At 38.7% G+C, this 25543-nt stretch overlaps 1 protein-coding gene across 1 annotated transcript in view; it reads left to right on the forward strand.

Annotated features, from left to right (window-relative positions):
- The window catches only part of PATJ (PATJ crumbs cell polarity complex component), a 316022-nt gene that overhangs the window by 45047 nt on the left and 245432 nt on the right, over positions 1-25543 (forward strand). The window contains exons 12-15 of the mRNA XM_028142315.2: positions 2814-2960; positions 7610-7686; positions 10218-10274; positions 22128-22262. Of these exons, the coding sequence (XP_027998116.2) occupies positions 2814-2960; positions 7610-7686; positions 10218-10274; positions 22128-22262 (416 nt within the window). The remainder of the gene's footprint in view (positions 1-2813; positions 2961-7609; positions 7687-10217; positions 10275-22127; positions 22263-25543) is intronic.

The following is a 25543-nucleotide window of genomic DNA, read 5'->3' on the forward strand; positions in this document are numbered from 1 at the left end:
AGAAAATAAAACCTGAATTTCTCTCAAGAACATTTTTATGTGTATAAAAATATTTGTTGTTTTTTAGATTATATCAATAGTAAACTTTCATCAAGGAACAAAAACATAATTGTATACATGTCAATTTTTAATTATCAACTTATAAAGGTATAGATCAACAAAATTTGACAATCATGGGGACACATATTCAACTTAAAATGAATGACTAGATATAGAACTAGTGAGCAAGAAATAATTCTACCAGGAGATGAATACTGTTGTTTTTTTCCCTTCCTCTGAAGATATAATAAGCCTGGAAGCCTTTGCTTTCAACTGATATTGATTTGTATTAAATTGGAACTTTTTAAGTTTTATGCAATAGTGGAAATTTTGCTGCTGAAAGACAGATGCCCTGTCAACTGCATTATATGTATGAAATTTAAAATTGCTCAAATAGTACAAATAGTACAAATGCTATATTGACCTTAAAAGGTTTACATAAATATTTATATCAATATAATGGTTTTAATAGCTCTGATCTAGCCCTTGGCTTCAGTCCGCTATATAAAATAATGTATGTCATCTGTGAATTAGCAATTCTCGTTTTTTTAAAATATATTTTTATTGATTTCAGAGAGGAAGGGAGAGGGAGAGATAGAAACATCAATGATAAGAGAGAATCATCGATCCGCCGCCTCCTGCACACTCCCCACTGGGGATCAAGCCTGTAACCTGGGCATGTGCCCTTGACTGGAATTGAACCTGGGACCCTTCAGTCCACAGGCAGACACTCTATCCTCTGAGCCAAACCAGCAAGGGCCAATTAGCAATTCTTTACTGGGCATGCCTACATTTTAAATTTGTATTGGGATAAGTTTTGACTCTAAATATGCACATCTTCCTCCATGGTTTGGGTGTCCTTAACTGTGATTTTCACTAGCACCCTTTGAAGAGCACTATGTTGTAGAATTTATCACACTCCATTGTAATCACTTGTTTTTGTGTGGCCACTGTGTAAGGTAGGGGAGTGGTTATACCCTTGCCCTCTGGCCCATGCAACAAGGCTTGGTGTACCTTCCACACAGCATTTAAGTCTGTTTTACTGAAATAAACTGGACAGCTTCTAGCTCTTGCACAATAGCTCCCTCTGGCATTCTAAATCTTACTTTTTTTCCTGTAAATCATACTTTTTGTATACCTTATATAGGGGTGGGCAAAAATAGGTTTACAGTTGTGAGTATGCAAAGCAGTTTATTCTTACTTTATTATTTATTATTGTATTACTTATCTTTTTCTTATTATTATTGTTATTATTTCATATCCTTACTTATGATTTACTAGAGGCCTGGTGCACGCAATTTGTGCACAGGTGCAGTCCCTAGGCCTGGCCAGCGATCAGAGCGTGAGGGCCTGGTGTGGAAGGGCAGATCCCAGCTGACCTCTGGGCCCTGGGCAGCACCTGGGCCCCTGGCCCCCCACGTTCCCCCCTCCACCTGAGTCATCGGGCTCTGCCCGGCTCCCTCAGGGCTTGGGAGCCAGGCGGTGGCCCTGCCCCCCACCACCACCACTGGTTGCCATCTGCAGGGCAATCGGTGGGGCGATTGGGCCCCACTCACACCCGTCTTGGCCTGGCGCCATTCGCTCACCTGCTCCACCATCCTGCGGTCCTGCTGTCATCAGGGCCCATCAGGGCTGGCAGCACCTCCACTGCTGCCCACTACCAGCACCACATTGCTGACCCCGCCATGGTCTGCGCCACCCCCTGGTGGTCAGCACATGTCATAGTGAGCAGTCGAGCTCCTGGTCGAGGGGACAATTTGCATATTAGGCTTTTATTATAGGATCTTTTAGATAATGGTGGCTGCTAATTTAACCTACTTTTGCCCACCCCTGCATAGTTGTTTGTGTAACTATTTTGTGTACGTTTTGTAGCACACAATCACTTCATCATACTGCTTTGTACTATAAACTCTGGTGAGTAACCATTCTCTCCAGTGACACTAGGAACTTCTGGCTGGCATTCCTTTCGCTAGCCTGGGCTGTGTATTTAGTTTGTACCAAGGGATTTATGATTTTTAAAAATCCTATGTGTAGTTTAAAATCTCATGTGAAGATCATAGGGACTTTTAACTGGTTATCTTTTTCAACCATTTATTATAAAAATTGCAAACAGAGAAACTGAAAAATAATATATGAAAGACCCACTGTTTAGATTCAACAGCTATCATTTTGCCGTATTTGCTTCATCTCTGTATGTTTTTTCCCTGAGCCATTTCAGAATGAGTAGTAGACATTATGACACTTTAGCCCTGTACACTTCAGACTATAGCTTTACAATGAAGGGTAGTTTTTAGGTAAACATAATGTCATTATCACACCAAAGAAAATTTATAGTAATTCCCTAACATCAGATACCCAACACATACTTAAATTTTCCCAATTGCCCCTAAATATATTTTGTAGCTTCTCTCATTCCTCCCACCAAAAAAATCTCATGAAATCACGAATGAATAATGCATTGCACTTATTGCATGTGTTATGTTTCTTTGGTTTCTTAATCAAGAAGAATCCCCCACCCCTATTCCTGCTTTGTCATTGACTTTGCCTTGCTTTTCTCTTTCCACTGCCTAGTTCCTTATTCTTTTCAATACTACCAGCATATTTATTTTTTAAGGAATTGATTGGTTATCACACATGAAATTTTAAACAAAGGAGTCATGTTTATTAAGTCACCTGAGATGTTTCTAATGAGGTTATGAAACAGTAGAACAGGCGGGGAAAAAGCTCACTTAAACATGGCCTTTAGTGATTCAAGTGTACAATTCTTATTTTAGGAACTGTTGTAGAACCACCAAAACCACCAGCCCTCTTTCTAGCTGGAGCAGTGGACACAGAAACTAATTTGGATGTTGAAGATGAGGAAACTGAAGAAAGAATGGATAATCTAAAAAATGACAACATACAAGCCTTAGAAAAACTGGGTAGGCACAAAGCATTCAATTCAAAGCAATTTGACTTTCTCATTTGTTAACCTTTTTCTCTCTTTTTAGTTAATACAATGTGAGTTTTAGAGGCATTTTGGCTCTATAAAAGTGGGTATTTTTAATATCAACATCTTAACACTTGTGGCAGTTGGGAACCAACCATATCGTTGTTTATTCTTTGATTATATTAATTTTGAATGCATTTTTATTAGAATGCGGTGACTATTTTTTGCAGCATTTTAAATTGCTGCTTTAGCTTGTATATTAGTGATATAGATATACTAGAGGCCTGGTGCACAAATTTGTGCATGGGTGAGGTCCCTCTGGGTGGCCTGAGGGGATCGGGTCAAAACCCGCAGTCCAGCACCGCCTGCAGCTTTTACTTGCTGCTCACGCTCATTCCAGCCCCAATGCGCCTCCTGTGGGCTCGTGCCCAATCAGTCCCGATCAGGAGAGGCTCATGCTGCCACAGCAGCACTCGCCAGCCATGAGCCCTGTGTCTGGTGCCCTCCCGAGGGGAGTGGCCTGCGGGATTGGGCCAAAATCGGCTCTCTGACATCCCCTGAGGGGTCCTGGATTGCGAGAGGGCACAGGCCAGGCTGAGGGACCCCACCAGTGCACAATCGGGGTTGGGAAGGGCCCACGGGAGGACTCCAGGACATGTCCAGCCCCATCTCGCCCAGTCCTGATCGGCCAGATCCCAGCAGCAAGCTAATTTACCCATCAGAGCGTCTGCCCCCTGGTGGTCAGTGCACGTCATAGCAAGCGGTTGAGTGGCCTTAGCATGTCATTAGCATATTACGCTTTGATTGGTTGAACAGTTGACTGGTCACCAGATGACCCGACACTTACCATATTAGGCTTTTATTATATGGGATAGCTATCTGTATACATATAGAAGTACTTCCTTTTCACCATAAAAATTAATGTATACATTTTTTTATGTTTCATCAAATTGCTGGGTAGCTAAATATTTGTCTTTTACTTTTCTTTTTAACTGATAGGCAACTTTGTTCTTTTACTTTGCACTTTGATCCCTCAGCTACTAGAGCTGACTCTGTTCTGCAAGCATATTGAGTAACCGTCCCACACAATCTCCTACACACAGTGCTCAGCAAGACCTTGTCAGTTGAATGAAATGGAATACTTAAACCACACAAGTTCCAGAGAAATTTTGGCTTTTGACTTTGATTGTCTTCTTTCAGGAAAGAGTGGCCTAAAGGAAGGAGTAATCCCTCATTCAGTTTGAAATTTTTCCTATGATTTGGAAATTCACCGTGTTGGGTTTTTTTTTTGTTTTTTTTTGTAATCCTCACCTGGGGATATTTTTCCATTGTTTTTTTGTTTGTTTTGTTTGTTTGTTTGTTTTTTAGAGAGAGAGCAGAAGGCAGGGGGAGAGACAGAGAGAGAGAGAGAAATATCGATGTGAGAGAGACACATGGGTTGGTTGCCTCCTGCATGCATTACAACATGCCCTTGACCAGAATCAAACCTGAGCCAAGGCTCTATCCACTGAGTCAAACTGGCTTGGGCTCACCTTGTTCTTTTTGACCCAAGTAAATTGTAGTTAGTCTTTGCTGTTTAAATTCAAGTGAGCCCAGATAGATTTTTCAGTGAACTATCAGGTGGAAATCAAATACATTCTGAAGTTAGAAATAATTTTAGAAGTATTTTATCTTCTCTTTTTGGATCCATCTTAGTACATTTTTCTTCATGGGTATATAGAACTGCAAATGAGAGTAAGACCAAAATATTCCAACAGCTATGAAGTTATTAGCCTTCTTTTTTTTTGCTGCAGAGGTGAAAAATATTTTTCTTCTTCCCTTTTAGGTTGTTTAGCTGGTTAAATAATTAAATGACATAAGACAGATTAGCAGGAGAAAATTTCAGGTGGGGGAGCCCCATAAAAATAGGGGACCCAAGAGCAAATTGGGTAATTGAGGCTTATATGCCATTCTGAGCTAAGGGGATAGGGGCCTGGGCTTCAAAGGTGGGGGGGGGGGGAGGATAATTCACAGGACCTGAAGAAGGGCAGATGTTTGGTAATTAGAAGTTTGCCCTGCCCTGCAGGTAGGTCTTTCAGATAAAAAAAGTTGTCGATGGTAATAGCTCTTCTGGGCTAGACTCCCTATGTAAATTCTTTTAGGCAGTTAAGGGAGAGGTAAAACTTCTTTCCTGAGTATGTTGAGTTTTGATTACCTTCAGCTCAAAATAACCTACATGCCAAAATGGCATATTTTGGGGTGGTATATTCTGTCCCCCTTCACTACCATTGAAATAATAATTTCTGATCATCATACTATTTATTTTTTTGATCATTTTGTGTAGCCTAGGATTTATTGAGCTGCTGAAAAGAAATTAATCTCTTTCCTCTGGTACTTAGATTTTGTGTTGTGTTTTAAATCTCATGACTGTGCTTTCACTGTATTTTTTTAAAAATTTTATTTTATTCTTTAAAGTATTACACATAGTAGTACATTTATCTCCTTTTTCCCCCCATTGACATTCCCCCAGCCTCCCCTAACCCCTGTCGCATGCCCTCATCCCACGCCCCCCCAGTCATTGTATTATTGAAAGGTAAAGTATTATCAAAAGAAGTGAAGGGGACCCTAGCTGGTTTTCGGACTGAAGGGTCCTGGGTTTGATTCCAGTTAAGGGCATATGCCTGGACGGATTGTAGGCTTGATCTCCAGTAGGGGGCATGCAGGAGGCAACTGATAGTGATTCTCTCTCATCATTGATGTTTCTCTCTCTCTCCCTCTCTCTTCCTCTCTGAATTCAATAAAAATACATTTTAAAAAAAGAATTGAAGGGGAAATGGCAACATTATTTTATACATGTATATGAAATATCATCTTTAAATATCATGTGTTTAAGCTTACAATTCAAGGCATTGCAAATTTTATTCAAATTAGTTTACCAAATAAGAAACTGTTGTCTGGAAGAATATTTTAAAAAATATATATGTTTTTATTGATTTTAGAGGGAGAGAAAGATAGAAACATCAATGGGCTGCCTCCTGCATGACCCCCACTGGGGATAAGTCCACAACCGGGGCATGTGCCTTGACTAGGAATGGAACCAGCAATTGCCTGGTGTATGGAACGTTGCTCAACCAACTGAGCCACACTGGCCAGCTGGAAGAAGTTTAATAGGCAGGATGGTAGAACTCTTAATGTAATTTCCTATAGAAATGTTAGCAGAAGTAGGCACAAAGGTGCAGAGCCCACACGAATGATATTTGGTTTTTAATAGGATCTTTGAGTAGTTATCCCTGAAATGTAAACTAACATATAGTTATTTCATGGATATTCTTTTTTTTTTTTAAATACATTTTATTGGTTTTTTACAGAGAGGAGGAGAGAGGGATAGAGAGTTAGAAACATCGATGAGAGAGAAACATCGATCAGCTGCCTCCTGCACTGGTAATGTGCCTGCAACCAAGGTACATGCCCTTGACTGGAATCGAACCTGGGACCCTTCAGTCCTCAGGCCGATGCTCTATCCACTGAGCCAAACCATTTGGGGCTTTCATGGATATTCTTTTGTAAATTTAGTAATTTAAATTCTTCAGTGTTTATTAGTCTTTGTCTTTGATTTCTGAGGTTAGTCTGTTTTAGTTAAGGATTATGTAATTACATTTTATGTAGTTAAGCATTGTATGCATCCAGGATGCGCTGTCCATGCTGAAGACTGAAAGAGCTGATATTGCAAGTTTTGTTTGATTTTAGATAAATAGTTATGTCAGTTGTGATAAGTGTTCTGCGACTTGTCTGATCTTGTGACAAAACTGAGAGTTTTCCTTCAACTTAAAGAAAAAAGGTGTTGCTTTGTTTATTATATGCTACTACTATAAATATAATTTGAAATTATGGTTTTAGTACTTTGACTTTTGACTAGTAGGCATTATTCAGAGTATAAACGGTGTGGTAAGCTGCGGGCTAAGCTGATGTGGAAGAAAGGCGGGACTCTTAAAGTCTGTCTTAGCTCTTTAACATCATCTTACCTGTGTAAAAAAGGCAATATTAATGTCAAGTAAGAAAATCTTAAAGATACAATGAAACCACAAAGACCAAAGTAAAAGCAAAGTTTCTATTATATTAAATCTCATGGACTCAGTGGTTGAATTAAAACCAGACACGCCTTTATATCCACCCAAGAGAAAAGTCTGAGTGGATTGTGTTGATACACCTACTTGATAGGAAAGATAGCTTGATGCGTTTTTACTTTTCCTATGGTGAGTGGAAGGTACTGCTTTGAAATAATTAATATTTAAATTAAATCCTTGTTTGTCCTGAGATATTATATAAAGCAAAACCAGATGCATTTGACTTATAAGCTACAGGATGTTTACTTATAAGCTGTATGTAATTCAAATTTCATTTATAACTCATCACTTCTTCCCTTTACAGTATTCCTTAACAAAAGCTCCTTCATAATTTGGTCATGCTGGTCTTTACATTTTACATTAGTCTTAGAGGGTATGTCTGATTTACTTTAACTAGTAGGTCTAAGTTAATGCATTTTCATTTTACTTATTTCCATTTATTTACTGAAACTGCTCTTATTGAAGAATTAAGTAGTGTGTTTGGCTCACAGTAGTTTTAACATCTTTAACATCCCCCCCCCCTTTTTTTTTAACCCAGAAAGAGTCCCTGACTTTTCAGAAAATGAACTGAAATCGAGATGGGAAAACCTATTGGGCCCCGATTATGAAGTAATGGTATGTTAAAATCTTCAAATAAAACACACTCATGTCTCATTTCATGTCAAGCCCTTACCATTACAATTTAAAGGAATGGGATAGTCAAAGAGTAGCCAGCTTGTCCTTATTTTTTCCTCTTGCCTTTCTTTCCTATTAAATCAATCAATTGATTATTATTATTATTATTATTATTATTATTATTATTTAGCATTTTAAGCTATAAGATCAAGTAAGGACTGCACACAAATTTTGGTTACAATTAGCAGGCCCTCAGTTCATGCTGAAACCATTTAAGTCGACAATAGGCAGAAAAATGTTAGGAGAGAGAGGACTTGCCTTAAAATTTATAACCTGTCTCAGCTGCTTAAAAATTGCTGGCATTTTTATGATTGCTTTTATGATCTGTTTGTTTTATTGTACACTGAAAGGGAAGTGGATATTAGTCCTATGTTTCACAAAGAATCTTACAGTTTTATGAGAAAAATGAAAGAATGATTATCAAATGTATTTGGGAGAACAGGAGGTAATTTAGGTTAGGTATAAGTTTATAGTGCCAGTGGTCCATTAGACTTCCTTTCACCTGTTATTAGATTCATTGAGTAAGGGATTGATTACATTTCCCCATTTGAATCCACATGAAAGCAGAAATCTGTGCTTAGAAAAGTCTCTACCATGTTCACTAAATGCCTTCGTAATAAAATATGCTATTCAATTTCTATTGTCATTAACATTTTCTTACATATGTTTATCATTAGTACTTGTTGGCTGGTTGGAGATTTTTCATTTCTCTTCTCCATTCAGAATATGCAGCCACTATTGTCGGAAATTTTCCAATGTCATTAAGATGAGTCAAAACAGTTCATACATTCTCTCCTTGCTAATTTTATACTTGCGTATCAGTCCTCAGGGACTACTTGCTTCTTTACTTCATAGATTTTGAATGCTATTTTGTCATTAAGCTATCACCTAGGAAATGACTGGGCCACTATCCTTTATGGTTTGATATCCAAAGTAGTGTGGTGTATCAGTGTTTATAAATGGCCAGTTTTGTGATGAACTGTTTTTTGTTAAAATGTTATCCTCCTTACAACTACCCTCCCAGATATCATTTATCACATGGAGAGGTTACAACAGAGGGGCTAGAAAGGGGGAACAGAATTTGAGGTTTGAAATTTAAAGTGATAGCTTATTCATTAAGAGTTGTAGCTTGTTCCGAAGAATGAAGAGCAGAAAGAAGCCAGTCAAGATGAATGAAGGCATGCATACATGTACTCCAGTGTTTTTCATTTTATTTTCTTCCAGCATCTACTTATCTGCAGTACTTTTAAAAACTTTAGTTGGATCATTGTTTAACTTATCTCCTCCCTCCAGATGCATCATATTTTATTAACAACTTACAGATGCAAATCATCAGTAAAGTATTTTGCTTGTAAGCCATTCATTTCTGTGGGTGTCCACCATTGGAGCTTTGGACCATAGTTTTAGGCCAGGATTAAAAGCGTTAGGTATTCCGTGAGCCTCCCACCAGTCCAGATCTTCCCGTTTATGTCCTTGGCGGCCATTTCTCCTAGGGAGATGGTTTGAGCTTGTTGGGGAAAGTCAGACACATAATTTTTCCACACTTGTCTGACTTCACTGACCTTGCAAACTTTGTTTTAAGGCCAGAATTTAAAACTAAAAATGACCAGACTCTTGATTTTTGTCAAAAGAATGAAATTTTTCTATATAGCCAACATATATTTGGGTCTTATTATTCTTTTTAAAAAATATATTTTATTGATTTTTTTTTACAGAGAGGAAGGGAGAGAGATAAAGAGTTAGAAACATCGATGAGAGAGAAACACCAATCAGCTGCCTCCTGCACACCTTGTACTGGGGATGTGCCGCAACCAAGGTACATGCCCTTGACCGGAATCGAACCTGGACCCTTCAGTCCATAGGCCAACACTCTATCTACTGAGCCAAACCGGTTAGGGAAAAAATGAAATTTTTTATGGAGTCAATATAATGGAGGATTATATTAAAATTTTAGGGATCGTGGATTTTTAAAAAATAGTATATGTATTTGCCCATCACCTTTTGGTTCAACTTTCGAATAAGTTAGGGCCGTGGTCAGCAAACTGCGGCTCGCGAGCCACATGCGGCTCTTTGGCCCCTTGAGTGTGGCTCTTCCACAAAATACCACGGCCTGGGTGAGTCTGTTTTGAAGAAGTGGCATTAGAAGAAGTTTAAGTTTAAAAAATTTGGCTCTCAAAAGAAATTTCAATCGTTATACTGTTGATATTTGACTCTGTTGACTAATGAGTTTGCCGACCACTGAGTTAAGGAAAAAAGAGAACAACAGAAAAGCAAATATTCTCTGAAATTTACATTATGTATTATACTTATGGAGTTGAGAAATATAGGAAAGAGATTAGAATGCAGGTCAGGTGCATTCTTTCACATGGAACATAGGTTTTACAGATTTATTTATTTTTTTTCAGGAAACCTAGGAAGAAGTAAAGTTATGCTTTTACAGATATTGAATATATTTTTTCTTGTAAATTTAGGTTGCTACTTTGGACACACAGATTGCAGATGATGCTGAGTTACAGAAATATTCAAAGGTAAGCATTATTTCTTTTTTTTAAAGTTACCAGTTTTTTTGATGTTGGAAGAACTTTCTCTAAGTTCTTGTCGAAGAAACTAAATTAGTGCTCTAACCTAGTTTCCAGAATTTAGTCTGAGACATTTTCTGGAAATGTGGTGAGTTCTCACTTATGAAAGGTGATGATGAGCTATGCCTGGGAAGAACATGGGTCCCTTCTACCACTTCCCAGAAACCAAAAACTCAGGTTTGACTGCTTTGCCCACCTTAAAGGTAGTACACAGAGTAACATTGTGCAGTGTGTGTAAGCTTTTCAGATTTTATAAGAAGGCCTTTTTAAGGTTTTCTAAAAATCAAGACCACAAATATAGACTTTAAAAAACCCTTCAGGTCCAGATGTTTAAGGACAGAAAAGTGGTTTATCTTCTGAGTATAAGCAATGTTTTTTTCTTGAACTTAAAAAATTTTTATAGTGAGAGCTTTATTTCTAATGGCAAAATGCCAGAAGGTAACTTTTACCGTTTTTAGTATCCTCTCACTACAAATTAATTTTATAGTTCCTGTTCTGGCTAATCAACAACAAGGAATTAAAACTTAGAGTAGCCACCTAGGTGGCTTTCTCGGACAAATGGTGAGAAAGGTAAGGTTGTCTTGTTAGAATAGTTTCAAACATTATACTGTAACCCCACATGGGGTATATGAGCTGAGCCCAGCTTAAACTCTGCTGTCATATGTGTGTGTTACGAGCTGTTGAATTGGCTCCAATTCCTGGAGACCCTATGGTGTGTGAAGTCCACAATGTCCTGTCCTCGGCAGCCCAGCTCAGTTCCTTATAGACTCATGCCTCCAGCTTCTTTTATGGAGCCAATTCATCTCATAGCTGTTCCTCCCCTTTTCCTGCTGCCTTCTCTTTTCCCTAGCATTCCTGTCTTTTCTAAAGAACCCTGCCTTTTTATGGTGTGTCTGAGGTAGGACGGCTTCAGTTTTGTCAGTTTTGCCTGCAGCAATGCGTTAGGCTTAATTAGCTCTCGGGCCCACTTGTTCATCTTTCTGGCTGTTCAGGGTATCTGTAGACTCTCCTCCAACACCTTATTTCAAATGAATCAATTATTTTCCTATCTGCCTTCTTCACTGTCCAACTTTCCCATCTGTACATGGTAATTGGGTACACCAGGGTGTGGATGACCTTAGCCTTGATCTCTAAGGACACATCTTTCCTAATTCTTCCATTGCTGCCCTTCTGAGCCTCAGTTTTCTCTTGATTTCTTGGCTACAGTCTTCATTTGAATTGATGATTGAACCAAGACAAGCGAAATCTTGAACAATTTCAATGGCTTTCTTGTCTAGGTTAAAGTTGTGTATTTTTTCTGTGTTCACAATGTTCAAATGCAGTCCTGTTTTGGCACTTTCTGCTTTCACTCTCATCAGAAGTCATTTCAAATCATTGCTTCTTTCTGCCAATCAGATGTTGTCACCAGCATATCTTAAGTTATTGATATTTCCTCCACCAATTTTCACTCCTCCTTTCTCTGAGTCTAGCCCAGCTTTTTGTATGGTATGTTCTGTGTACAGATTATACAGATTATGCACCCTTATCTGACATCTTTGCCTACAGGAAACCATTCTGTCTCTCCATATTCTGTCCACAATACAGGTTACACCTCAGGACAGTAAGTGCCTAGGCATGCCTATTTCTTACACAGCATCCCACCACTTGTCAAGGTTGATACAACCAAAGGGTTTAATGTAGTCTGTAAAACATAGACTAACCGTCTACTGAAATTCTTTGGAGCACTCCAGTATCCAGTAAATGCTTGCAATTGGGTCACCAGTGCCTCTTCCTTTTCTGACTGCTGCATGACCATCTGGCATTTCTCACTCCTTAAAAAGTAAAAGCCTTTGCTGAATCACCTTGAGCATCGCTGGGCTAGTGGGGGAAATTAGAGTGATGGTCCTAGAGTTACTGCACTCCTTGCATCTTCTTGCGACTAGGATGTATATTGAACATTTCCAGTCTGTAGGCCATTGTTTTGTTTTTCATATTTGTTGACAGGTTCTTTTTAGGATCATGATAGAGTTAGTCTCTGCAGCTTGAAATAATTCTATCGATATGCCATCTACCCCCGGTGATTTATTTATTTATTTCATGCTGTCACATGCAGTATTCAAAATGTGTTTTCTGTGTCCCCATGTGGGTTTTGTAAGAAGTTATTTCTTTAAATAGTTCTACCATTTCTTTCTTTGAGTATTTGTGATGAATACTTCTTTTCCATAATTTTATATTAAATGTGCTATTATTTTTTTAGGTTTAAATTTTCTAGGCTGACACTGGTGAGAGTATTTCTTTTCTTCTAAGATAACCTGCATTTTGAGTTAGTTCCTTGCTGTGCCTGTGTGGTCACATTGGCCAAGCTTTCCTCAGATGTGCAATAGGAAAGCAACAGGGCACAACTTTTAGTTAATTTTAAAATATTTACATAGTCATTCTTATATTCCATTAGAGTATACACTAATTATTAATTCTATCTAAATATCTTGAGAAGGATTTAATTCAAATTGAGAGTAAGAAATATAAATAACTCACCAATTTTCAACTGTTATTAATTACTGTAGTATAGTTTACTGATTCATTGATTCTGGAGCCAAACTGCCTGAGTTCAAAGTTGGGCTTATCCACTCACTAGCTTGTAAAATTACCTAAAATGTATGTCTCAGTTTTGTTGCTGTAAAAGGGGAGATAGTAATAGTTAGTATCTGCCTCATGGAATCTATAGGAATAAAATATAATGTGCCTAGAGTAGTTGCAAGCACATTGACTATGTAAATATTTTAAAATTAACTATAGTTTTCTATTCTAGAGTTTGTTTTATTTCTTTTAAAATTATAATTCTTTTGTTGGAATTCTCCATTTAAAAAAAAAAATTGTATATGCCATCTTTTTCGCCGTTCCTTGAAGATATTAATCATAGTTTATAAGGACTTTAAATAATTAATTCTGTTATCTGGATCAACTTTAGATGTGTTTCTACTGTTTGAGGTTTTCTCTGGCTATGGTTATTTGGTTGCATTTCTCATCATGTTGTAATTTGATTGAATGCCTGACATTGTGAGGTTCAGGCTCTGTCCAGCTTGCCTTTTCTCCTAAGACATAGCCTTCCAGGTACTCCACGTGAGTCTGGGGTATTTACCCATCCCCTCTCCCTCCTGGGACCTGGTCTCCATTTCTGTCTCCTTAGTATTTGGGGCCTCTGAAATCTTTGCTTTGCTTTTCAGTGGTTTCCTGACTAGTTTTTAGCCTACCTTCTCATATAGCATTAGAGCTCAAGAGTTGTCCTTGGTGGAGAACGTGGCTTAGCTCAGGCTCAGTTCATCATGCAGTTCAGCTTCAGTCGTCTGTCCTCCCATTTCAAAGCTGTAAAACCCTGTATCATCATATTCTGTAATAAGTTAAAAAAAAAAGGATAATAACCGTACTTTATGTACATCTTAAAAAATGCCATTGTTTTTCTCCAGAAAGAAAGTGTTCTCTCTGACCTTTATTCCCTAGTTCCTGTCATCAGTCTCACTAATTTTATTTTCCCAGATCAACTTCTGTGCACTATACCTATATATTATATATTCAATATATATTATGTATGTATATATTGTACTCAGTAACTCTAGTATAAAAGTGAAGAAGGGCTTTGAGTTTAGCAGACTTTATGAACCACCTGATAGAAACTCACCAGTACATTCAGTTGTTCATTCACTCATTTATTCATTCATTCATTTATACATTTATCAAATATTTTTAAATATCTACTCTATGGTCCTCTATTGGGTACTGGGGTTTCAGAAGAGGATCAGCAGAAAAATATCCCTACCCTGTAGGACTTATATTTTAGTGAGGGGAGAGAGCAAATAAGTAAGTTATATAATATGGGTGATATATGCCATGCAGAATATTAAGGCAGGGAAAATGGATAAGGAATTTAGGAGGGTGTGGGTTGGCAATTTTAGAAAGGTTGACCAGGTAAAGCCTCATTAAGAAGGTGACATTTGGGGAAACACTTTAGAAGGTGAAATAGCAGCCTAATTTTTCTTCTACATAGTATGAACAATAATACTAGGTTGTAGATGATTAATAAATATATTTACTATATGACTTAATTAATGTAGCTTAGTGCCAACACATAGGAATTGTTCAATAAATGGTAATTTTTCCCCAGTTGTACATTTCATGTACTTTTAGTCTGTGACCTTTGAAAGGTTCCTTTTTAAAAACAATTTTTATAAGCTATTATGAAACAGTTAATTGTTAATTGAAATTTTGTTGTGGCAAAATGTGTTTTTTTAATTTAATTTTTTGGTCTGGAAGAAAAAATTACCCACAATTGCATTATTTTTTCATATTTAGTTGTTATCTGTATATGTTTACATATTTATAGTTGGTATACCCAACCTTTTCTGTAATATATGTATGAGAGAAAGGCTGTGCATTTTTTCTACATAACATCATCATATATATTTACTTTTTAATATTGATTTTTAAATGTCCACAAATTATTTATTTTGATGAATTATCATTTTTTAAAAATCCTCTTAATATTAGAAGTTTAGTTTAGTTAATTTAGTTGCTTCTATTTCTCCTTATAATATGTAAAGGAAACTAGCTTATCAAAACCCATCTTACAGATGAGAATACTAAAGTTTGCTCCAAATTTACAGCTAGATAATAGCAGAGGCAGGTTACAGCTTAGAGCACATTCATACATTAATTCCTTCCTTCCTGAAATACTTACCGAACTCCTCCTGTATCCCACATGGCTACCAACTGGGGGAAACCAAATGGAAAAGGTTGCTCCCATACAGCTTGCATTCTGGGCTTGGGTAGGTGCCTGATAATAAACAAAAATAACTCGGTAAGATGGTTGTATATTGTAAGAAGTGATGCAAAGGAACAAACGGGGTGATCAGAGCACACCTGGGGATGGAGCAATTTAGAGAGAGCCAGGAAGAGGTTTTCTAGCTGAGGCACAAAGGATGAGAACGGGTAGTTGGGAAATAGGTGATCTGTAGGAAGGGGCTAGCATGTGGGAGGAATGGAAGTTATTTCAGAGTGTCTGGGTCAAACTAAGTGAAGGGGCAAGTGTTGTCAATTGAGGCAGGTGCTTTAGGGCCTCAAGATCCACGGTGGTAAGCCTGGGCTTTGTTATCAGTGTCAGGTAACAGCAGTGGCAGGATTTAAGCAGGGTTGTGTCTCGGTCTGAGGTCAAAGCTGCAGGTTTTTCCTCTGCCCCATCAACTTTCTGATTAGGAAAATCATGTTTCATGGCTCTCATTGGTGTTCCTAAGGCTCTAGCTGTCTGTAGATGGTCACTCCGTTTACCACCCCATAGCCACCACCCTTGAAGGGATTATGGTTCAAGAAGCATCTTCATATATTGTGGGCCAGTGGAGTTGTGGGGGCGGGGAAAGGAGGTGCAAGTAATTTACAGTGGCTTGAGCATTAGCTGTGCTGCTTCTAGGAAGCTGTTAATCATGACACAAGAATGGTTTTCCCGCATCTGGGGAGACTTGCACTTTTAGGGATGGCTTTGTTGGCAACTGTTTACTATTACGATAATCACAGCACTGTGAGGAAGAAGCATTAAAGCCATTCCAGTGACCTTTCTGCGGGCCATCAGTTGTGATATGGTGTGAGCATTAGCAACATCCCCACTGCGGGAAACAAAAATACCAGTGCCTGTTCTCTGGTTTTGACAAGACAGACTGACAAATCTCACTTTATTTCCTTCCTAAATCGTATTCTCTGGGTTTAGAGAATACGATTTAGGAAGGGCATTAAAATGTGAGTTTTCTTTTCACTGTATATGAGTAAATACAAATTTTTAATAAATAAGTTTTTATTGATTTTAGAGAGAGGAAGGGAGAGGGAGAAAGATATACAAACATTTGATGAGAGAGAAACATGCCCCCTTTTGGAGATCGAGCTCAAAACCCTGGCATGTGCCCTGCCTGGGAATCGATCTGGTGACCTCCTGGTGCATGGGATAATGTCCAGCCAACTGGGCCCCACCTGCTGGACAGTAAGTGCAATTTTTAAGGCCATGGGATGACTGGGCCCTCGAGGAGTTGCAGTGGGCATCACTACTCAGATACTAGGGCCAGTTCTTTGCTTTAAATACATTATCTCCTTTGTTTCTCACAATTACCCTATTGGTTAGCAGCTATTAACTCCGTTTCATTTAAAAATATGTTTTTATTGATTTCAGAGAGGAAGGAAGAGGGAGAGAGAGATAGAAACATTAATGATGAGACAATCATTGATCGGCTGCCTCCTGCATTCCCCCTCCTGGGGACGAGCCCACAAACCCGGCATGTGCCCTGACCGGGAATCGAACCGTGACCTCCTGGTTCATAGGTTGACAACCACTGAGCCACGCCGGCCAGGCTCCTTTCCTTTTTTAATATGTGGAAACTGAGTGTCAGGCAGATAAAGTGACTTGCCTAGGATCAATGTAGCTAGTAAGTGGGGCAATCAGAAAACAAATCAAGAGTTACAGTATTTGGCTTCTAAATCTGTGCCACTTTTTATGCTTTTGAATAGATAATATATGGGCAAAACAAAAATAGATAATACTAGTATATGGGCAACATTTAAAAGTTACTGAAGTATGCACTCCAAGAACTAAGTTTTCCTTTCATCCCACTCCCCCTGTGCTCCTCCCCAGAGGCAACCAAACTCTGTTACAATTCTCAAATGTGGAATTGTATACTTTGCTGGTCAAATAACAATAGAAACAGTGGTTATCAACTAGGGCAGTGGTCGGCAAACTCATTAGTCAACAGAGCCAAATATCAACAGTACAATGATTGAAATTTCTTTTGAGAGCCAAATTTTTTAAACTTAAACTTCCTCTAACGCCACTTCTTCAAAATAGACTCGCCCAGGCCGTGGTATTTTGTGGAAGAGCCACACTCAAGGGGCCAAAGAGCCGCATGTGGCTCGCGAGCCGCAGTTTGCCGACCACTGAACTAGGGCACATGGCCTATCAGAAACATCAGGGAATTTTTTTCAAAATACCAAATGCCCTATTTGTTCCTCCTTGCCAATACTCTGATTCTGTAGGTTTGGAGTGAGGTCCCTAAAGGAAATTGTGATGCCTTTCTTGCCTCGCTCCATTGAGTATTATTGCTCAGGTGTTGCTAAAATGCCTTGTGTGTATTTAAGGAAGGAGGTGTTACTTCTTCAAGACAGATGAACAAAGTTTATTGGGAGGATGGCATTTGAACTATACTAGTACTCTGAAAAAATGGGTTTGCAGAAATAGGAACAATTGATATTCCAGGTGGAGGAAATATCATGAGTAAGGGGATAGATAGATTCATAAGTGCCAAGTGTTAGATCAGGTGTCAAAAGCTCAGCTATCACACGGGCCACACAGTAACATAAATTATATATATAAAGTGATAAGTGGCAACTGACACTTGACCTTGGTGTTAGGAAACTGAAGAGAACCTTTAATATATTTCTGTATGACAGAGCACATACTGTGCATGTTTTGAGCCTCCAGGATTAAAATTTTAGATGAGCAAGAAAGACTAATATAGAAATCAAGCTCTAATGGATGGATTGATTGTCTTGCATAATCTGAGTGAACACACCTAACTTTGGAGGCCATTATGCTGTGTTTCACCCTTAGTTTAAAAGTTGTAGCCTCATTCTTGGGGAGTTTGTTTTTCATTTGTGGTAAATTTAGTACGTCTTTCACCCTAATCTCTAAACATAAATGGCTATTTAATATCCTCTTATCAGAACTAATCATGGGGTTCTTTCTGTTCCATTTTACTTTGAGTTCAACATTTTTGGAAGCATTCTCCCCCATCCCACTGACATATTCATTTCTTTCCAGAATTCCCCTCTCCTGCCCCTGAAGCAACATCATTCATATTCCCACTTGAGTGTTTTGATATCTTGTTGTAGGCTCCTAAAAGTAGAGCTTTTAGCAAAATGAATGAGCTGTGGTTTATTTCATGACAGGTCTCTCCAACTCATGGGTTGAAGGCCTGTGGGTTTCTTGATCACATTTGATTTTTATCATCTTAGCACTGACAGTAAATCACACCATGGTCACACGTTCCTTGGATACATTTCCTTGCATCCTTTACTTGTCATATCAGAATCATGACAATCCTGCTGCTCATTAGCCTTGTCAATTTCAATAGGACCCCATGCAAAGCACATTGAATAAGCATCAAAAAGCATAACGTGCGACGTGTGTGAAGACGTCAATCATCTGTCTGTTGCACCCTCTCCTGTCATTTTAGCACTTTCTGCTCTCTCTCTAAGAACTCAGAATACCAAAGGGGTGGACAACTGAAAGAGGCAGATGAAATGGTTGATTTGTTTAGTTGCTAAATGCAGCTGAGACAGGTAATTAAACAGCCCTGCTCCTGCAGAGAAGCCTGCAGCAATGTAATGCGAAATCTCAGAAACCCAGCTGTACTCAGATTTAGATTCAGAACTAATATTAGGTAGGCCCCTTTCAGATTGACAGATTTTGTAAACATCCTTTCTGGTTTATTTGCTCAGCATGATTAGAGATGGAGCATGTGTATCTCACTCATGGTTTAAAGTTTCTAGGGAGTGTGTGGTGTTTATAGACACACAAGCTGGAATAGCCCAGAAGGGCAGAGACTTGTGTCTGGCGGGCAAGGGATTCCATGGTTAAGCCTCTGCTGCTCCTCAGTGCTTCAACCAATTCTTGATGTCAATTATTCCATGGATGTGGGGTCAACCATGTGAATGGAGCAGGGTTGGTAAAGGGCTGGAATAGGAGATTGGAATCAGTTCTCTTTTTAATCCTTTTCTTTTTTATGGGAGGCACATCCTATATAATAAAAGGCTAATATGCAAATTGTCCCCTCGACCAGGAGTTTGACCAGGGGGTGGGGCCGGCCGGCCAACCTCCCATGTCCCCTTCCCCCAGCCAGCCCAGCCCAATCGGCCCTGATTGGGGCGGGCTGGCTGGACCCCACCCATGCACGAATTTGTGCATCGGGCCTCTAGTTAGTATATAAATAGCAAACTCTCTCTCTCTGTACAACAATGTCTTTGTTTTAATTTGTCGCATTTATTTCTATGCAGAAATTGCTACCACTATCTACTCAGTTATTGAAGCCAAAAACTTAGCAATTAATTCTTTTCACTTACATCCCACAGGGCATCCCCCAGCGGGATCTTTGTAGGGCTAAAATGTTCTTATCCTTCAAGTCTCACCTTAAATGTGTCCCCATCTCTGTGAAACCTACTCTGACCAACTTTCCACCTCTATTAGTTCCTTCATAGCACTTGTCACAATTAGTAATTATTTGTTTATTTTTCACTTGTTTGTTGGTGAGTTGTTTGTTTACTTATTTGTTTGCATGTACCTGTTTTCTCTCTCGCTTGTTTATTGTCTGTCTCCACACTAGATGTTAGTTCCATGAGGGTAGAGATTGTTTCTTTCGTTCATCCTATAATTCCAGCTCATAACTCAAATCCTTGGACATAGTTTATATCCTATAAATATATGCTAGGTAGCATGCTCAAATGAGATTGCAGATGAATGGTATGCTGGTAAAACCTCGCTCTCAAAAAGAAAAAAGAAAGCAGTTTTAATTTGTAGCATTTACCCATACCTGTGGTATAAACAGTGTCACCATGGGAGTATTCAAGCTACTCAACTGACGTCACTGAAACCGCTGAGTTGGGAAGGGATTTACAATTGCATTTCATTGTTTTAGGTTTCTCTGTGGGAGCAGGACTTTTATTACTCATTCCAGCTGCATTCAGCAAGTGAACAAATCATTGTTTCAACTTTTGCAATTGTTCACTCCTTCAGTGGTCTCTAAGTTTTTAGAGAGCATTTTTACCATACATATATAACAGATAGAAGCAGTTCAAGAACATGGATAAAATACGTTAAAAGTAATTAGGAAGTGATAGATTTTGAGTACATTTATTACATTTAAGTATTTTATTACATTTATTTTAATATTTATTTAATTGTGACTTTATATAATCTAATTTTTAATAATAGGTATATTTAGCAACTAGCTTGCAAAATTCCTGAAAATTGAATAGTCTGCTATTACGAGCAGGCTTCAGCACCCCGCTAGAGATGACTTGTGTATGGGTAGACCCACTGACCACTCTGCCCTAGTGTTTGGTTCGTAAACAGAAGAAGACAGTTGGCCTAGATGGGTGGGAAAATTGCAATTACAGAAACATTTCTCTGAGAATTTTTATTCGCCTTTTACTATGCAAGAAGATGACATTAATGTCTCCTCCTAGCTTGGTATACAGATTTGGTACAATGACTAGACAAGAGAATAAGGTGGCAGCAGTGAGAAATAAAGAAATCAGAAAGAGGGAATAAGAGCTATTTCTTAGCTCACATACTCTGAGTCTTCCATTTAGAGTGTTAGACCATCTTATTGCCAGAGGTGGCTGTCGAATGTGAGGTACTTGGTGGTCAAGAGCACTTACTTTTCAGAAAATTAGCCCAAGGCCAACAGTCATTTATGCCTATTTGAAGTCATTGAGGTCTTAGTCAGCCGGACTGCTTGCCACTTCAGACTTGTGTGTCTGTAGTGGCATGGAAATGAACCCCAAGTGGTGTCTGAGGCAAGGCCTGTGGAACTCTGGGGTCTCAGAGCAGATGACTAACGGGAGGTGACAAGCTCAGAGGTCACAGAGAATAGGGAATATGAGGGAAAGAGCCATGTTGTGGATGCATTGCCATCTTGTGTGGGGCTTTCTCCTTATCAAGTATACAGTTAGAGGTAGACCTGGTGTTTGTAGATACACAGACTATTGATATAGGAAATATAAATCATAATTAGCACCATTTACCATATTTGAATTTATAGAGTCACTGAAATGTTTGAGTGCTTATTTAAATAATTGACTAAGAAAGAAGCTAATAATGAGAAATTATTAGCTCAGTCTTTGAAAGTCAAAGGCATGGAATTTGGTGAATGCCTTTGACCTTCGCAGCCAACAGCACCAAGACATCTCTTTACATTGGCATTGGCTAGATTCTTAGCTCTTGACTCATTTCTTAGCTCACATAAATCCTTTTAAGCCAACAGCATCAATCTTAGGGTAGAATAATGATTACCTCTCTTATTACACACCCACACCTCTCCACAAATTAGAAGTTGTTTGTATTTAAGAAGGATATCTCAAATGAGGTACCATATTTCATGGATTAGTTCAAATAATTTTTTTAACTTAAAAAATTCAATTATTACAGTCAAATAACATTTAATGAGCCCATGTTTAGTGCCTAGAACTGTTTTAGGGCTTGAAATTATAGAGAGAAATGATATGACTCTGTACTCAAGCAGAGGGAACAATCAAGAAAACAAATTTTGAACACAGTCTATAATGAGCTGTGATGGCAGTGTGCACAGGATGGTATTGGAGGCAGGTTAACTCAGATATCAGGGAGTGCTTTCTGGAAGTGACACTCTTTTGGTATTGAAGCATTCGTGGAAGTTAATGAGATGAAAAAGAGGAGTTAGGGTGTTCTGGGAGATGGGAAACCCTGCAGAAAAGCGAAATGCAGAATTGATACTGGGAACTTGGGGAGGTTGGAGTGCCTAGAGCTTAGAACTGAAGGCAGAACTTTGTATGTCTGCTTCTTTATTCTCAGGAAATCTAAAATGAGAAAAGGAATGAGAATAAGAAGACAACCTCATATTTTACTTGAGGCTGGTTTTCCTATGGATTTTGGTGATCGGACTTAAGGGGTGGGGCTTTTCTCTCAAATACCTGATGGAGGAGTAGTAGCCAGATGTGTCCTCATGGTGTTTGATATTATTGCTTTGTATTTTGCTGCAGCTCCTGCCCATTCACACTCTGAGGCTTGGCATGGAAGTGGATTCCTTTGATGGGCATCATTATATCTCTTCGATCGTTCCAGGTGGTCCTATTGACACGCTGAACCTCCTTCAGCCAGAGGATGAGCTTCTTGAGGTAAAATTTATGAGGGACAGACAGGAATTTTTAAGCTCCAGGAACATGTATTCTCTCTGAGTTATATTATCACTGATGCCAATGAAATGTGATCTACTTAGAATGAAGAAACTTGGTGTATTGTGTACTTCAAGGTAGCTGAGAGATCTTAAATGTTCTCACTACACACAGACACAAATGGTAACTGCGAGATGATGGAATTGTTAACTAACCTTATTGTGGTAATAATTTCTTAATACATATCCTATATAATAAAAGGGTAATATGCAAATTGACCCTAACGGCAGAACGACCACTGGACCAGTCACTATGAGGCACACTGACCACCTCTTGGTCCCTTTCCCTGGCCTGCAGGCTCCGATCGCCTGATGGCCACCCGTGGCAGGGGCGGGGCCTGCGAGCAGGTGGGAACAGCCGACCTCTCGGTCCCTTCTCCCAGCTGTCAGGCACCGATCACCTGTTAGCAAACAGGGAACCAGGGGTGGGTGGTGGCATGTGGCGGGGCCGGCTGTGGGCAGCTGGGGAAGATGGCCCTGATCGCAGGCCAGGCCTAGGGACCGTACCCGCACACTAATTTCGTGTGCTGGGCCTCTAGTGTGTATATATATCAGATTATCACATTATATACCTTAAACTTACATAATGTTATATGTCAATTATATCTCAATGAAGATGGAAAAAATTAAAAATAAATAAAAATATTGTCTGGCCAGTGTGATTCAGTGGTTGAGCATGAACTCATGCACCAAGAGTTTGCCGGTTCAATTCCTGGTCAGGGCACATCCCCAATAGGGGACATGCAGGAGGCAGCCGAATGATGTTTCTCTCTCATCAATGTTTCTATCTCTCCTTCTCCCTTCCTCTCTCTCTAAAAGTAAATAAAAGCATATTTTTAAAAATATAACAGCTTATATAATGACAAAGGAAGTGGAAAACATGCTTTAACTTCATGTTTTGGGACTCCTGAAATGTCTGAGTGCTTATTTAAATAATTTACTAAGAAAGAAGCTAATGTCCTATTTTAATCTGATAGCATAATTAGTATTTTTTGAGAAAAATTCTTTTTAAGAATCTAATTCACGACCCTTACTTGAAACATGTAGTGACACTTATTTGCATGTTTTGTTTATTATTTCTATTAAGGATTAGAGATGGGCAACCTCGGCTTATGTCTTTTTGACTGGTTTTCAGATTGTCTCCTTGGAACGCCCTCCCCACAACATGGCTGCCAATAGTGGGCTCACTCAGGCTCCCCAGCTGCTCTGCAGGCAGACCAATTCTAGAACACTTCTGCTTTGACCTGACTTTCTTAAGAGATTTTGTTAGGTTGGAAAGTTTTGTAACTAACACAATGAACAAACCAATGAACACTGAAACACCTAGTTTTACATGTAAGAAAATAAGGCATTAATTTTCTGTAACTTTATACACTGGTAGCATGATAACTTTAGTTCATGTGTTCTAACTCCCTTTTTACTTTTTTTAAAAAATACATCACACTCCTTTTTAAGATCCTAAAAAAAAAAAAAAAAAAAAGATGTGGGGAATGATCAAACTTAGAGGAAACTGCATAGAAGAGGCTTTTTTCTCCCCAAAGTTAGGAACCACAAGAAGCCGTAGTGTGGGTTTAATAGAATCAGCCTAGTAGCCTTAGTCAAGATTAGAATCGCACGAGCCTTAATTATAGAAATTTCTTTCTAAAATTTATGTTTGCTCAAAGTGAAATGACAAGGATAGCAAGTAGGTTTCTTTTCTTTTCTTTTTTTTTTTTAAGCAGGGTCCAGCCATCTAGAAGAGTATTTTTTTTGTGTGTGTGTGTTAATCCTCACCTGAGGATATTTTTCCATTGTGTTTTGTTTTGTTTTGTTTTTAGAGAGAGTGGAGAGGGAGAGGCAGAGAGAGAGAGAGAGAGAGAGAGAAATGTTGATGTGAGAGAGAGACATGGATTGGTTGCTTCCCACATGTGCCCGTTTATGGTGGGGGATGGAGCCTGCAACCAAGGTACGTGCCCTTGACTGGAATTGAACCTGGGAACCTTCAGTCCACAGGCCAATGCTCTATCTACTGAGCCAAACTGGCTAGGGCTAGAAGAGTATGTTGAATTTCAAGGTCAGAGGGAAAAGTCTTATGAGTAATTGTTGTCAAATTCTGTCATAAGCTTGGGAGGGCAGGTATGTTGGAGTCCTATTGTAAAATGTAGTAAGTTAGTTATTTTAGAGTTATTCAAGAAATGGTATTGGATTGCTTATTGGCAGATTAATACCCTAGATATTACTATATCACTTATGGTTTTTTATTTGTTCTGAATTATGTTTTTCTTTCTGATTTGCTGAGCACATGGCATAGCCTTGTGGATATCAGACATGACATTCTGTAGATTGAAGACCATTTGGAAACCATTTCTCTAATATGTACTTGTTAGATATTGAGACATGAGATATATCAGTTTGGGAGATGTGGAAATGTGAGCAAAAAACAGTTCACTTTTTTTGTGGTAAAATACACCTAACATAATTTACATTTTAAGCATTTTTAGTGTATAATTTAGTGGCTTTAAGGATAATTCACTACTAGTATAGGGTAGGTGATAAAGAAGTGTTAGCTGGATCTGAATAGAGCAAGTATAAGTCATCACAGCCATCCAATGAGTCCTCTGTGCCTGAGCCAAGATTAGAATCCCTTGGGCCTTCGACCTTGTAATAGAATGGGGTGTGATAAAGTAACATGTAAACTTGAATTTATAAGTATACATTTTTGGTGAAAAAACTTGGGATATAGAAAGAAGCACAGGTTTGAAAGTCTGAAGAGCTGCTTTTGGTTCTGAATTTGCCACAGCTAAACCATGTCCCTTGGCATGTCACATCACTTTGAGAATCAGTTTCTTCATCAATAAATTCCTACTTTACTGTGTGTTTGTGAGGATCTAATGGAGTACCATCCATGTAAACTATTAAGCATTATCTCACTGGGAACATTGGCAATATTCTCACTGGGAAAAGGCATAAACAGTCTTTATGGGATAGGATGAGTGAGGATTGAATGAGGTAATGTAGTGCCACAATACTTGTGCAGTATTATGTACTCTGCAAATGAGTACGTATGTGTGCGTTTTCTAATCACAGTTTGAACACTTGAGAAGTGGTAGTCCTTAAGAGAGTCTCAAGTTGAAGGGCCTAGAAAAATAGTGTGAACGCTGAAAAAAAAAAATTGGCTGCTTCTGAGTAACCAAATATAGAAATAATAACAATTTTTAAAAGCTCTGTAAAGTTAGCCAGATAAAC

Source organism: Eptesicus fuscus, chromosome 9 (assembly GCF_027574615.1).
Source record: "Eptesicus fuscus isolate TK198812 chromosome 9, DD_ASM_mEF_20220401, whole genome shotgun sequence".
NCBI classification, from domain to species: Eukaryota; Metazoa; Chordata; class Mammalia; order Chiroptera; family Vespertilionidae; genus Eptesicus; species Eptesicus fuscus.